At 46.5% G+C, this 16,392-nt stretch overlaps 1 protein-coding gene across 2 annotated transcripts in view; it reads left to right on the forward strand.

Moving 5' to 3' along the window:
• SHC3 (SHC adaptor protein 3) overlaps positions 1-7,465 on the forward strand; it is a 192,285-nt gene extending 184,820 nt beyond the window's left edge. For both annotated transcript variants that reach the window (XM_006064072.4, XM_025282118.3), the window contains exon 12: positions 7,022-7,465. In XM_006064072.4, the coding sequence (XP_006064134.3) occupies positions 7,022-7,150 (129 nt within the window). In that variant the 3' untranslated portion in view covers positions 7,151-7,465. The remainder of the gene's footprint in view (positions 1-7,021) is intronic.
• The last annotated feature ends 8,927 nt before the right edge of the window (positions 7,466-16,392 follow it).

A 16,392-nucleotide genomic window follows, 5' to 3' on the forward strand; every position in this document is an offset into this window, starting at 1 on the left:
TGCTCAGTTGTATCTGACTCTTAGCGACCCCATGGACTACAGCCTACCAGGCTCCTCCATCCATGGGATTTTCCAGGCAAGAGTACTGGAGTGGGGTGCCATTGCCTTCTCCATGTTAATCCTTAAGAAGTGGGAATAAGGAATCAATGTAAAGGCAACACCCTGACAGTACTGGGCTCAAGCTGACTTCCTGGATGCCTTCATCCTCCTAAAAGGGGCCTGCTATGGCACTCAGGGGTCTTTCTGGATGGGGAATTCTACGGAGCTCCAGGAGGATTAAACAACCTTGATGCCAAGATGCCAGAAAGTCTTGCATAAGGTGGTTTTTTTTTTCCCCCTGAATGTGCCCATCAGATTACATCCTTACTGAGGCTTAATGCCCAAGAGTCAGGGGACCTGACTGGGAAGTTTCTTCCCCTTCAATACTTACAGAGGTGGGTGGAGAGGGGCCTCATAGCAGAGTTGGATCCCAGGAGAGAAAAACATCCTCATTTAAAAAAGTTTAAAACCCGAAGCAGATGGCTTCTGATATCCACATCTGGAGCATAGAGTTAGTGGAAGAGTGGGATATGGGACTAAAGGCCCAGAGATACAGGACCGAAAGACATCCCATGTCTTTGAGGTTGATGGAAGGAGAGAGATAAGAGTGACCACATTATGGCAGGGGAGTGAGACTAAGAACTTGGGGAAAGATGAATGGACCTAGAGATTGTCACATTGAGTGAAGGATCAGACAAAGAAAGAAAAATATCATATGATATCACTTACATGTGCTTATTAAAAAAATGGTTCAAATGAGCTTATTTACAAAGCAGAAATAGAGTCACAGATGTAGAAAACCAACTTATGGTTACCAGGGAAGAAAGTGGGAAGGGATAAATTGGGAGGGTGAGGTTGACATATACACACTACTATATATAAAATAGATAATGAATAAGAACATAGTGTATATCATATATGAAATGAGTCGCCAGTCCAGGTTCGATGCATGATACTGGATGCTTGGGGCTGGTGCAATGGGACGACCCAGAGGGATGGTATGGGGAGGGAGGAGGGATGAGGGTTCAGGATGGGGAACACATGTATACTTGTGGTGGATTCATTTCAATATATGGCAAAACCAATACAATATTGTAAAATTTAAAAAACAAAAAAACAAAAAAAACATAGTGTATAGCACAGGGAACTCTACTCCAAACTCTGTAATGACCTATACAGGAAAACAATCTAAAAAAAGAGTGGATATATGTAATATTGGACAAGGAAATGGCAACCCACTTCAGTATCCTTGTCTGGACAATCCCATGGACAGAGTAGCCTGGCAGGCTACAGTCCATGGGGTCACAAAGAGTTGGACACGACTGAGCGACTAACAACACACACACACACACACACACGTATATGTATGGGATTCTACATGGCACTAGTGGTAAAGAACCCGCCTGCTAATGCAGGAGATATAAGAGACACAGGTTTGATCTTTGGATAGGGAAGATCCCCTGGAAGAGGGCATGACAACCCACTCCAGTATTCTTGCCTGGAGTATTCTGGCACTTGCCTCTAGTATTCTTGCCTCCATGGACAGAGGAGCCTGGAAGACTACAGTCCAGTTCAGTTCAGTTCAGTCACTCAGTTGTGTCTGACTCTTTGTGACCTCATGGACTGCAGCACGCCAGGCCTCCCTGTCCATCACCAACTCCCAGAGTTTACTCAAACTCATGTTCATTGAGTCGGTGATGCCATCCAACCATCTCATCCTCTGTCTTCCTCTTCTCCTCCTGCCTTCAATCTTTCCCAGCATAGGGTCTTTTCAAATGAGTCAGTGTTTCGTATCAGGTGGCCAAAGTATTGAAGTTTCAGCTTCACCATCAGTCCTTTCAATGAATATTCAGGACTGATTTCCTGATGGACTGGTTTGATCTCCTTGCACCCAAGGGACTCTCAAGAGTCTCCTCCAAGACCTCAGTTCAAAAACATCAATTCTTTAATGCGCAGCTTTCTTTATAATCCAACTGTCACATCCATGCATGACTACTAAAAAAAACCCCATAGCTTTGACTAGATGGACCTTTGTTGGCAAAGTAATGTCTCTGCTTTTGAATATGCTGTCTAGGTTGGCCATAACTTTTCCTCCAATAAGCAAGCGTCTTTAATTTTATGGCTGAAGTCACCATCTGCAGTGATTTTGGAGCCCACCAAAATAAATTCTGTCAATGTTTCCATTGTTTCCCCTGTTACCCATCTATTTGCCATGAAGTGATGGGACCAGATGCCATGATCTTAGTTTTCTGAATGTTGAGTTTTAAGCCAACTTTTTCACTCTCCTCTTTCACTTTCATCAAGAGGCTCTTTAGTTCTTCACTTTCTGCCATAAAGGTGGTGTCATCTGCATATCTGAGGTTACTGATATTTCTCCCAGCAATCTTGATTCCAGCTTGAGCTTCATCCAGTCCAGCATTTCTCATGATATACCCTGCATAAGTTAAATAAGCAGAGTGACAATATACAGCCTTGACATACTCCTTTCCCGATTTGGAACCATTCTGTTGTTCCATGTCCAGTTCCAACTGTGGCTTCCTGACCTGCATACAGATTTCTCAGGAGGCAGGTCAGGTGGTCTGGCATTTCCATCTCTTGAAGAATTTACCACAGTTTGTTGTGATCCACACAGTCAAAGGCTTTGGCATAGTAAATGAAGCAGAAGTAGATGTCTTTCTGGAACTCTCTTGCTTTTCTGATGATCCAATAGATGTTGGCAATTTGATCTCTGTTTCCTCTGCCTTTTCTAAATCCAGCTTGAACAGCTGGAAGTTCACAGTTCATGTACTGTTGAAGCCTGGCTTGGAGAATTTTCAGCATAACTTCGCTAGCATGAGATGAGTGCAATTGTGCAGTAGTTTGAACATTCTTTGGCATTGCCTTTCTTTGGGATTGGAATGAAAACTGACCTTTTCCAGTCCTGTGGCCACTGCTGAGTTTTCCAAATTTGCTGGCATATTGAGTGCAGTGCTTTCACCGCATCATCTTTTAGGATTTGAAATAGCTCAACTGGAATTCCATCACCTCCACTAGCTTTGTTTGTAGTGATGTTTCCTAAGGCCCACTTGACTTCGCATTCCAGGATGTCTGGCTCTAGGTGAGTTATCATACCATCATGATTAGCTGAGCATGAAGATCTGTTTTGTACAGTCCTTCTGTGTATTCTTGCAACCTCTTCTTAATATCTTCTGCTTCTGTTAGGTGCATACCATTTCTGTCCTTAATTGTGCCCATATTTGCATGAAATGTTCCCTTGGTATCTTTAATTTTCTTGAAGAGAGCTCTAGTCTTTACCATTCTGTTGTTTTCCTCTATTTCTTTGCACTGATCACTGAGGAAGCCTTTCTTATCTCTCCTTGCTATTCTTTGGAACTCTGCATTCAAATAGGTATATCTTTCCTTTTCTCCTTTGCCTTTAGCTTCTCTTCTTTTCACAGATATTTGTAAGGCCTCCCCAGACAACCATTTTGCCTTTTTGCATTTCTTTTTCTTGGAGATGGTCTTGATCCCTGCCTCCTGTACAATGTCACGAACCTCTGTCCATAGTTCTTCAGGCACTCTGTCTGTCAGATCTAGTCCCTTGAATCTATTTCTCGCTTCCACTGTATAATTGTAAGGGATTTGATTTAGGTAGGTCAAACCTGAATGGTGTAGTGGTTTTCCCTACTTTCTTCAATTTAAGTCTGAATTTTGCCATAAGGTGTTCATGATCTGAGCCACAGCCAGCTCCTGGTCTTGTGTTTGCTGACTGTATAAAGCTTCTCCATCTTTGGCTGCAAAGAATATAATCAGTCTGATTTTGGTATTGACCATCTGGTGGTGTACATGTGAGGAGTCTTCTCTTGTGTGGAAGAGGGTGTTTGCTATGACCAGTGTGTTGTCTTGGTAAAACTCTCTTAGCCTTTGCCCTGCTTCATTCCAAGGCCAAATTTGCCTGTTACTCCAGGTATTTCTTGACTTCCTACTTTTGCATTCCAGTCCCCTATAATGAAAAGGACATCTTTTTTGGGGTGTTATTTCTAGAAGGTCTTGTAGGTCTTCACAGAACCGTTCAACTTCAGCTTCTTCAGTGTTACTGGTTGGGGCATAGACTTGGATTACGGTGATATTGAATGGCTTGCCTTTCAATATCACAGTATTTCTGGAAAGGAACAGAAATTATGATGTCATTTTTGATACTGCAGCCAAAGACATGGAACAACAGACTGGTTCAAAATAGCAAAAGGAGTACGTCAAGGCTGTATATTGTCACCCTGCTTATTTAACTTATATGCAGAGTACATCATGAGAAACGCTACACTAGAGGAAGCACAAGCTGGAATCAAGATTGCTGGGAGAAATATCAATAACCTCAGATATGCAGATGACACCACCCTTATGGCAGAAAGTGAAGAAGAACTAAAGAGCCTCTTGATGAAAGTGAAAGAGGAGAGTGAAAACGTTGGCTTAAAGCTCAACATTCAGAAGACTAAGATCATGGCATCCAATCCCATCACTTCGTGGCAAGTAGATGGGGAAACAGTGGATACAGTGGCTGACTTAATTTTTCTGGGCTCCAAAATCACTGCAGATGGTGACTCAGCCATGAAATTAAAAGATGCCTACTCCTTGGAAGGAAAGTCATGACTAACCTAGACAGCATATTAAAAAGCAGAGACATTACTTTGTCAACAAAGGTCCATCTAGTCAAGGCTATGGTTTTTCCAGTGGTTATGTATGGATGTGAGAGTTGGACTATAAAGAACGCTGAGCGCTGAAGAATTGATTCGTTTGAACTGTGATGTTGGAGAAGATTCTTGAGAGTCCCTTGGACTACAAGGAGATCCAACCAGTCCATCCTAAAGGAGATCAGTCCTGGGTGTTCATTGGAAGGACTGATGCTGAGGCTGAAACTCCAATACTTTGGCCACCAGATGTGAAGAGCTGACTCATTTGAGAAGACCCTGATGCTGGGAAAGATTGAGGGCAGGAGGAGAAGAGGATGACAGAGGATGAGATGGTTGGATGGCATCACCAACGCCATGGACATGGGTTTGGGTGGATTCCGGGAGTTGATGATAGACAGGGAGGCCTGGTGTGCTGCAGTTCATGGGGTCGCAGAGTCAGACATGACAGAGCGACTGAACTGAACTGCATCTCGGACTCTTTTGTTGACTATAATGGCTATTCCATTTCTTCTAAGGGATTCTTGCCCACAGTAGTAGATATAATGGTCATCTAAGTTAAATTCACCCATTCCGGTCCATTTTAATTTGCTGATTCCTAAAATGTTGATGTTCACTCTTGCCATCTCCTGTTTGACAACTTCTAATTTGCCTTGATTCATGGACCTAACATTCCAGGTTCCTATGCAATATTGCTCTTTATAGTATCAGACTTTACTCCCATCACCAGTCACATCCACAACTGGGTATTGTTTTTGCTTTGGCTCTGTCTCTTCATTCTTTCTGGAGTTATTTCTCCACTGGTCTCCAGTAGCATATTAATAGGGCACCTACCGACCTGGGAAGTTCATCTTTCAGTGTCCTATCTTTTTGCCTTTTCATAGTGTTCATGGGGTTCTCAAGGCAAGAATACTGAAGTGGTTTGCCATTCCTTTTTCCAGTGGACCACATTTTGTCAGAACTCTCCACCATGACCTGTCCATTTTGGGTGGCCCTACATAGCATGGCTCATAGTTTCATTGAGTTAGACAAGACTACAGTCTATAGGTTTGCAAAGCATCCAACACAACTGAAGTGACTTAGCACACAATGCATGCATGTGTGTGTATAACTGACACACTTTGCTGTACAGCAGAAACTAACACAATACTTTAAATCAACTATTTGTATTGATACTACAACTATTTATATTGGAATATATTTTACTCCAATATAATAAAATAAAAAGGAACTTGGGGAAAGAATATTGAGACAATTAAGGAGAATGGATGCATCTTCAGGTCCCCAAGGTAGGAATGGGAGAGATCTGGTTGCTCTGGGAGGGATAAGTTCTGAGCAATGAGGCTGGAAAGAGAGTGGAGTACCCAGGCATCCCAGATACATTGTGAGGGCCAACTACAGGCTTGGAGCATCCGTGGATGTAGTGAGGTGCCTACTCCCTGCCCCACCTCCCCTCCCTCTCAACGGAGCAGGCCCCCGGGGCTGCATCCAAAGCAAGAGAGACTGCTCCTGGCCAGACTTCATACTGCCTCTTTCAAGTGTGGTCTCTCCTATAAGTGTACTGACTCAGGGTGGTGGGTGGGACTGGTGGCCTCCAGGGACCAGAGCACAGGCCCAGTGAGCAGAGCAAAGAGAGAGAGTTCCTCCTGGGACCCTCACCCCATCTCAGGCCCTCATCTGCTCAGGAGGAGTTCATGGACAGGCACCATACCTGGCTCCAGAACTGAGTGACCAGGAACTGCAGCACTGCCCCTCTATTGCAGCTAGGGTCACCCTCCAGTGGAAACTTGGAGCCACTCCTCACAGCTGTGGACTCCTTCCTGGCAGGCAGGCAGGATGCTGGTGGGTGGCCTGGGGAGAGTTGGTATGGAAGGAAGGAACCCGAGAGTGCTGCTGAGTTGGGTTTCCAGGTGGAAGCAGCACAGTCTGGGCCAGGGACCACTGTCCAAAGGCTCAAAGGTGGCAGGGGCTCTGGAGCCTATAGACACTGCTGGGTGGTGCAGGACAGAGGTTTCTGGGTCCCAGGAGGGCAGGAGGGGAGCAGGAGAGAGGAGGCTGGCACCAGGTGAGCGAGCTCACCAGTCCCTGGTTGCTAAAGGCAGGGGAGGGCATGGTTCAGTCCCAGAGGGGTGGACAAATGAGCTGACTAAATTGACTGGCCAGTGACAGTGGCCAGGGACTTTGCAGGCACCATCTCTGAAAGGGTGATCCTGGGTGCCTAAGGAGCCTGCCCTTCCAGTTTCGACTCCTGGTGAGGAGGGATGTTCTCTGTCCTCTGACCGTGGGTGGTGCTAACCTTCCTTGTGCATCCCTCCCAGATCCGGACAAAGGACAGGATCTTTGACAGTATCAGCCACCTCATCAACCACCACCTGGAAAACAGCCTGCCCATCGTCTCTGCCGGGAGCGAGCTCTGCCTGCAGCAGCCAGTGGAGAGGAACCCGTGACCCGTCAGCTGCCCTGTCCGACACTGCACCTGTGGTCAGGAGGGCTTGGTTCTTCCCAGTAGATGGGTATCGGGGCCCGGGAACGTGGGCCGCTGTCCATTGGCTCAGAGCTTTGTTCAGAAGCCCCAGGAGGAAGGCTTCCTAAGATGCAAGTTTCATAAACTTGTTCAGAATTCTCATTAGCATATTAAAGGTGTACATACCTATACATCCTGTACAAATTATCCCTCTATATTTATATTTTTTAAGACTAAGAAAGATGTAAGACTAATGTTCTGTGCTGTACGTTTTTAATGAAAACTAAGTTTGACTGTAGTTGTCCAGGCAAAATGTTAATTCAGCTGACCCATTCCACTGGGAAATTCCACTGGGAAAGTGTTACCTATTAAGCACAATACAGGGAATAGAAGCAGCAGGAGGGTCAGTACTAAACACTTGGGATGTAACAGAGTAAGACAAGATGCAGCCCGTGCTCTGCATGCAAAGCACCGTGAAGTGCTGGTCCTTAGGGCCGTCCCTTCTCATTGGTGACGCCTCCCAGGCTGCCTGCACCACACCCATGTTCATGGGGTTTCCAGCACCAGAGTTTGGGGTGCTGTGCTAAAAACAGACATCACTCCAGCTGTTTCAGGTAGTACTGAGCACAGGCATGCTTCTCCCATGACCCTGGCTGTCCAGGGGTTCTTGGGGTTTCACTTCACTGCCAAATAGGGCACAAAATAAGCCTCATGGATCAAGATCTTGACAGGTAAATGCTTCCTTTGTTTTTATCAGTATAATGGCAAAACGAGGGTGTGTGCAGGGATATTGGGTAGCCGGGGATGTGTACATCTTCTCAGCCAATGGGCTGCTGCCGTACCTGCTAGTGAAATCCTGTCCCCTTTATATTCAGTAGAGGAGGAAGCATGCGTTCAACCTGCGCAGAATTTGGGTGCAAACACGTGTGCTCAGAGACGTTCCTTTGGTCATGGATGATTAAGGTTTGCTTAAACCTAGGGACCAACCCACTCCAGTGTTCTTGCCTGGAGAATCCCAGGGACGGGGCAGCCTGGTTGGCTGCTGTCTATGGGGTCGCACAGAGTCGGACACGACTGAAGCGACTTAGCAGCAGCAAACCTAGGGACCAGGCTCAGGAGCTTTGGGAATCAGTTTGAAGTCCTGCTTCTGGAGAGATGGGTGGATCTAGTGTCTGGTTTGATTCCACAATAGGTTTCCCAACTGCTCCATGAAGAGGGTACCTGCCCCAGGCAGCCCTTTGTCCCAGCTTCTTCCTTCAGGATCAAATGCTCTGATCTCCTACTGGGTCTTCTGGTTTTAGGAAATTGACAATGGTTTTAAATGTCTGGCTTGAGATTTCCATGGGATTTAACAGGTGTTGACTTTTAAAAGATAGAAAGATTCATTCATTCACCGGCACCTTCCCACTAGTGCCACAACATTGGCTCTTGCCCAGTTGAAATCCCCTCTTGGGCAGCACCCCCTTCATCAGTGCAACAGAAAGACCCTCCACACACACTTAGCCTTTAATAGTAATAAATTTGATGCTTCCAGAATGAGGATCAAAAAGTAGATTTTTGAAAACACTGACGAGCACTAATTCCACAAAGTTCTAATGCTCAGTGTGTGAACCCTATTTCTACTTTGAGGGGGTGTGCTTGGCCAGGATGGGAGAATGGGGTAGAGCTGACAGTTGAGGATGGGTTGGGGAAGGTCCAAAGCTTCATATTAGCATTCTGTGGAATTTTACCCCATGAATCCAAGATGACAGTGGTTTCAATCTTCTAGAATGTTCTGCCGTGAATGGGAACTCTGTGGGGAGTCTGACGCTAATCTAGAACCACCCCCCTCCCCACCCCTGCCTCCTCCTGGACTGGTTCTGATTTCAGGTGCAATTGGGATACCTGTTCCAGCTCATCCAGAGGCAGTAGGGGCTGAATGGGGATGGGCTGAGTACCTGGGTTGGGCTCCTCCCCTGTGACAATGTAGATTTGGGGTGGCTGTGAGAATTGCCCAGCATTCTTTATGTATACCTGCATCCTGGAGATGTCCATAAGGTCTGACCTCTGTGGGGAGGCACGGTCCTTCTCTGTATGTGAGTGTACACACATATTCATGGATCAGACGACTTCTTTCAACAGTCTTGCACTCTCCGCTGCGTAAGGCCAAAACATTAATGTTTAGGGCAAGGCAGAGAAGGAAACAAGAGCGAAGACCTGAGAGCCCCTGAACACTTGATCTGTGTCTTCTTTTCTCTCCGGTGTGCAAGAAATGCTAATCAGTTTTAGTAGCTCTCTGCTCTGAAGTTAGTGTTTATCTCAGTGGTGACAAGCAATATATGTTTTTTTTGTTTTTGTTTTTTTTTGCATGAGAATCAATTTAGAAAATTGAAAGTATGGGGGGATCAAATATCATTTCAGTGTTACTTAAAATATGTATTTTTAAGTCCAGATTATACCTTGCCTCCCATGGGGCAGTGGGGCAAACCGCCCCTCTTGTAGCCACTGGAGAGGATTTGAGACACAGCAAATGGCAGTGATTTTCTAGTCTTTGTTTTCTCCCGTTTGTAAAGCATGTAAGAGCTCACCAGGCCATCTCATCTCTTCCTTCAAGCGCCATGTGCCGGGTATCACGGAGCCTCACACATGGATGGCGAAACTGAGGCTCAGGTGGTGCCCACTTGCTCAAGTCCACGCGGTCGGCGGCAGCGAGCTGTTTCCCGCTGCTCTAGGCGCTTCCTGAGCTCCGCTGCGCTGGAAGCTCCGGTTTCAGAGGCAAACTCCTGCCCGCGCGACCATGCGCTCCAGGGCCTCCGACTCCCAGAGCGTGGTCTCTACGCGCTGTGAGGGCCATCCTGGGCCCCCGGAGCGTACTAGGACCTGCTGCCCCTCTCGTGGGACCCCTGCCACTTTACCCAGGCCCCTGTGTCTGCTGGGAGGACCTGGCGAGTCCTAAAATGGACCCTCTTGCTAAGTGGCCCTGGAGAAGGCTCCTCCCTCCCCCATCATCTTGTGGGAATTAGCTGTGCCTTCTAGCGATTCCCACCTACTGAGAGTCTGCAGGGCTTCCTGTGGGGCTGCTGGTCACTGGTTTCAGCCAGCTTTGAGGCCTGACTCTTACGGATTCTCTGAAAGGCTCACAGTAGAAGCAGGGGGAGAATTCCCTGGGGGGTCCGTGTGTGAAGGGAGAGGCCTAGTTTCAGGCAGGGAGGGTGGATGGAGCAGCACTTGGTGAGGCCCCATTCCCCACAAAGAGCCCTGTGCTCCAGGACAGTGTTGACTCCTGGCTCCATGTCCAGCCCTGTGTCCTGAAGTGCCCCCTTCCTGTAGTGGAGCTCTCCTTTCAGGTAGCACTGAAGCATTATGTAAGTAATGCTTACATAATGGAACGAACGTCCTGGTCCTCAATTCCCTGAATCGGTCACCCCATGGAGGCCAGTCACAGGATCCCAGGCTCCCACGGCAGCCCACCTCAGCTCCTGCATGCAGAGCCACGTGGCCTTGAGCTGGCTGCTGGGTTTCTCTGAGCCCTGCCCCACCACCTGCACCACAGAGCAGTACCTGACCTTGAGAGGGTGTGGGGGTTGACCACTGTGTGTGAGCACCAAGGACAGTTGTTTTCTGGGATGTTTCACTCTCAAAGTGTGCATCTGTGCTCTATTGCTGTCCAAGCACATATGGACAGCAGCCATAAATACTTCTCTGTGAATGGTGGTGTGCATGCATGCTAAGTCGCTTCAGTCATTTCTGACTCTGGGGGACCCCATGGACTGTAGCCTAACAGGTTCCTCTGTTCATGGAATCCCATGGACAAGAATACTGGAATGGGTTTCCATGTCCTCCTTTGGGGGATCTTCCTGACCCAGGGATTGAACCTGCATTTCTTATGTCTTCTGCATTGGCAGGCAGATTCTTTACCACTAGTACCACCTGTGAAAGGTGGAAGCCTAGTGGAAAATGGGAAGGAGACTGTGGAAAGATTACCAATAGATAACTATAGGACACAGACAGTCTTGACCTTGTGTGTGTGTTCAGTCGTGTCCTACTCTTTGTGACCCCAAGGACATAGCCTGCCCGGCTCCTCTGTCCGTGGGATTCTCCAGGCAAGAATACTGGAATGGGTTGCCATGCCCTCCTCCATGGGATCTTCCCAATTCAGGTATCGAACCCATGTCTTTTATGTCTCCTGCATTGGCAGGTGGGCGGGTTCTTTACCACTAGTGCCGCCTGGGAACTGCAGGACACAGACAAATCTTGACCTTGGGTTTCAGAAAAATACTCTTGGGTTCTGTAGTAAAACTTTAAGTTGGTTTTAATAAAGAGAAGTGGAAAAATGACTTTACTGGCACATGTCATAAACCTGGAACTGTCCCTGCTCCTCAGAGGACAGCAAACGAGGGAGCGTCTTCAGATAGCACAGCTGGAAGGATACCTTTTTCAGTGGGGATATTAGAGCTGATTGATTTCCTAGAAGGTGGTGACAGTCAGTAGCTGAATCTAGGACAGAATGCAGGACTTATTAGGGTCCTTCAGGGTTTCTACATAAAGTTCAGCCCCTGGTGGAAAATGGCAAGTAGTACTTCCCTCCTTGACTGTATCTTTATGTTCTTCCCCACCCCCCTCCCCAAATGCATAAAAGCATGAGCCATTCACATGGACAAGGAAGTGTTTCTCTTCCTTTGTTTAGTTTGTGTGTCCGACCCTTTGTGATCCTATGGACTGTAGCTGGGCCCCTCTGTCCATGTGATTCTCTAGGCAAGAATACTGGAGTGGGTTGCCATTTCTTTCTCCGGGGATCTTCCTGACCCAGGAATTGAACCCATGTCTCCTGCATTGGCAGGCAAGTTCTTTACCACTAGCACCACCTGGGAAGACCCAAATTTTCATTTTTTATATTGGAGCATAGTTGATTTCCCAATATTTTTGCCTAGGAAATCCCACAGACAGAGGATCCTGGTAGGCTACAGTTCATAGGGTCGCACAAAGTCAGACATGACTTAGCGACTAAACAGGAAGGTAGGTGACTAACAGTGATATGTCCGTTATGGATGTCTGGCGAAGTGATTCAGTTATGCCCATAGCGTGAATATTAGAGTGGGTTTCCGCACCCTTCTCCAGGGGCTCTTCCTGATCCAGGTGTTGAACCTGCCTCTCTTATACGTCCTTCATTGGCAAGCAGGTTCTTTACCACTAGTGCCACCTGGGAAGCCTCAGTTTAGTTTGGGGTCCCACAGAAGCAGACCCTGAGAAAGGCTCTGAGTGTATATAGACTCAGGGTTGGGGAAGGAAGCTGATGAGGAAGGCATGACCAAGCAAATCACCAAGATGTAGATAACTAATTGCACTGGGGACTGAGAGAGGCAGGGCTGGATAGACCTAAGAGCTAACCCACCAGGGCAGGGATCGAGCCAGACATTTACCCAAATAGCCCAGTGCTGGTGGAAGGCTGTTTCTGGCCACAGTGTCCTGGCTGGTCCTTCACACACCAAACCGAGGAGTCCTTGGGTGGAGAGACAGCCCTTCATAAGCAGACTTGGGGTGAAAGGCAGGCATCAGAGCCTTCGGGGATCCTCCCCAGAGTTCTTGACTCGGTAGTTCTGGATGGGGCCAGAGAATTTGCATTTTTAGTAAATTGCAGTTGATGCTGGCAGGCGGTCTTGACTTTCAGAACCATCATCAGGTATGAATTGCTAGCCCTTACCTGTCTCACTGACTGTTTTTCCCCTCTAACATATGGTTGTTTTCATGCCACTTCATGTTATAGATCCCAGAGTCCAAGCTGTGAGTTCAAAAGTGGAGGATTAATAAGCATTTATAACTCCATGCAATCACTACTGGCAGATAAAATGCCATCTGCCAGACACAATTTATTTATAATGGGGTTTATACATATTTATAAGTTTGCAAGCAACAAATGCACAGTTTTAAAACTGGCATATTTTATAGCAGCCAGAAAAATTGCAACTTTATACCAGGACTTGTGAATATCAACTGCATATGTGTATATATATATATAAACACACACACATACATATACCTACTAATTACGACAGATGTTTGTCTCTGTCTGTCTGTACATACATATATACACATGCATATACCTACATTGATTATGATGGACACACATCTCTGTCTATATGTGTGCACATGCAGGTTGGTACCCTGGGACTCCTCCCTGGATTTTGGTATTTTAATTAACATGGACAACTAGAAAGTTACACACATGTTGAGAGTTTGGGGACCGATACGTCCTGGCATCTGCACATGGTCCTGGATGCTGGTCTTGGGCGGATGGTCTTGGATGCTGCAGGAACAAGACAAGAGTGCCATGAGGGGGCCACTGTGGGAAGTGACAAAGGGACATCGGGAAGAGAAGCCAGTGGGGGGAGACAGGAAGGGAGAGGCTGGGAGAACAGAGAAGGAAAAAGCAAAAAGGTAGGGGGCAGCAAGTCCAGACCTACATCCTGTGTTCATCCAGCAGTGTGTAAAGATAAGCAGGGGCGGGTGTAGGGGAGGCTGCCCAGGCAGGTGTGCCTAGGGGCTGAGCGTTGTCTTCCGGGTGCGGCTACACTGCTTGTTGCCTCCACTAACCAGCCTCCTCTTGGCCTTGTCTCACGTTTGTTCACATGAGGCAAGCACTGTGTTGCGCTTCTATGATCATGCAAAGGTTCTGCCTGTCTGCAGTTACAATTCAGTAGAAAATACACACACAGAGGGTATGGGGCCGCGACAAGCCTGATGTGTGGCCCACTTCATAGGACCCTGAGGGTGGGGCTCCTGGGTGGGTCTGGGGATTCTGAAGGCTTTGCAGACAGGCACAGACAGGATGGAGGTTAGAACAGGCAGACACAGTGTGGATGGCCCAGGAGGAGGCAGAGACACCCTCATGCATGAACAGTGGTCAGGGTTGGGAGGGATGTTGGAGGCATCCCTGGGGTGCTCCTGCCTCATTCTTGCCTCCTTCTCACAACCACAGATGACCAGAATGATGACCCCCTTAGGCCCCAAACACATGGGGCTCCCTCCTGAGGGCTAAGGTATGGAAGAGGCATTCTCATTGAAGAAAGCATGAGAAATGAAATCCCATACAATTTCCAGTTTCTATTTTGTTGTTTCACCTTGAAATGCTGTAGGCAGAAACACACACACGTGGGGACACATGCTGTGGCCCTGGGTGACTGAAGTCATGAATTCACACTCATCTGGGACGTTTTTACCACAACCAAAGTTTCTAACCACGGAATCAAGGGATGATTAAAGCAGAAATCAATAGACAAATCCATTTTTGAACACTGAATAAACTTTTTTGTAACAATTATATGTTGGTTGCAAGTGGAATGTTCTCTGTTCCTTTGACTTTTGAATATAACTTGTTCCAGAGTAAATCTTGTAAAATTAAGGACATGAATGTTTCTTTGTATCCAGAACTAAATAAGAATTAAAATTTGATGCTTAAATCCAAGGATTAGGAGAGAACTCCGTCCGGTGTACATCTAATGTGTAACAATGAGATATTTATTACTTTTAAAAAAGCATTTGGATGGGAAATTATACCTATTGGTAAATATTTGAAAATTTCGTGTTTATTTTCCATTAACTTTTGTGAAACAAAAAAGAACTACTGTGAAGATCTCTGGTTTATTGCCAATTTACCACTTTCTATGTTGCTACTGGATAAGAATTGGTGTTGGAGATCTCTGAGGAGTGGAAACACAAAACCAACTTCAAGTTTTCTAAATTCTGTTCTTTGAAAGGTAATAAAACTGAAATTATTTGGCCAACATCTGGGAGATTTGACAACACAATGGGTTAAGAGAATTGGCTTAAATTCCCTCCTCACGCTCAGTGATTCCACTTCACTCCTTCAGTAAATGATGTGGTTTCCTGTTGTGAGCTCTGCTGCCATGCTGGGCATGTCCCTGAGCTTCTAGGGCAGCCAGTTGGAGGTGCCACGTGGCATTTCTGTGTGTTACCACCATGGCCCAGAAGCAGAGGTTGTCACTCCCACTTAGGCGCGATTGCACTCCTTGTCACTGATTATCGGAAAATGTGCCTTCATTTTCAGAATAGTGGTGTGTGCGTTTCTGATTATGTAGCAAACCCTTTGATATTTGACTTAGATACTAAAAACATTTGAGTGTGGAGGTTTTGCACTCGTAGATACATTTAAAAGCATGGAATTGGTAATTTAACTACAAGTTTTCTATAACATACACCTCGTTAATAATAATTTCTGTGAAAGGCTCTTTTCCAGTGTAGATGAACCATGGGTCAAGGGTGGAGAGAAACAACTGTTCTCTAAATAGTCTGATGTTAACTGACTGTCAATGTGAGTCTGTGGGCAATAAAGAATATTGTGAAAAGTCTCTCATTTGGATGGTGGATCTTGTATTGCCTCATGAAGGAGGGGAGGGGAGTTGGAAGCCTTTCCATAGAAAGCAGATATTCTCAATTATTCCCCAGGAGACCTCTTAAAATACAATCACAGCAGAGTCCTGTTGGGGACACCAAAGGTGTGGGATGAAAATGGCAGTTTGACAAAAGCATTCCTGATGGGATTTAGATAAACTTCTGCCCACTTGGCCTTGGGCAGTATCAAAGGTGGCAGTCGGCTGTGGTCTTTATTACATAATGGTACCACACACTGCAGCTTGTGCATGTATCAATGGCAGACATTTGAAAATCCAAGTGCTCTGTAACACAGAAATGATGAATTTCTGTGTACACCCAGTTACTTCTGGGGGCAGATTTCTTCAGGAATGTCACTACCAACTGGTGATGCCAAACACTGGCTTCTTTCTGTGTAAGAATGCAGGGTGGAGAGGTAAAAACTTACCATCTGTGATGGAGAAAGCTAGAGAAAGGGCTGGTTTATCAAGTCTCTCCTGTTGCCTCCATTGCACCAAATGGAGCAGAACCCATCGTCCCATCTCTTTTGGCTGCACTTTGGCTGCCATGACTCTTTACAATTTTCTCCCCATTGAAAGGGTAGTCTATTGACCTCCTTCCCTATTGACCTACCAAAATTGGTGGAAAGTGAAAGTGTTAGTTGCTCAGTCATATCTGACTCTTTGCAACCCCATGGACTATAACCCGCCAGGCTCCCCTGTCCATGGAATTCTCCAGCAAGAATACAGGAGTGGGTTGCCATTCTCTTCTCCAGGGAATCTTCCTGACCCAGAGATTGAACCTGGGTCTCCTGCATTGCAGGTGGATTCTTTACAATCTGAGCCACTTCCCACAAGC

Source organism: Bubalus bubalis, chromosome 3, assembly GCF_019923935.1.
Source record: "Bubalus bubalis isolate 160015118507 breed Murrah chromosome 3, NDDB_SH_1, whole genome shotgun sequence".
Taxonomy (NCBI): domain Eukaryota; kingdom Metazoa; phylum Chordata; class Mammalia; order Artiodactyla; family Bovidae; genus Bubalus; species Bubalus bubalis.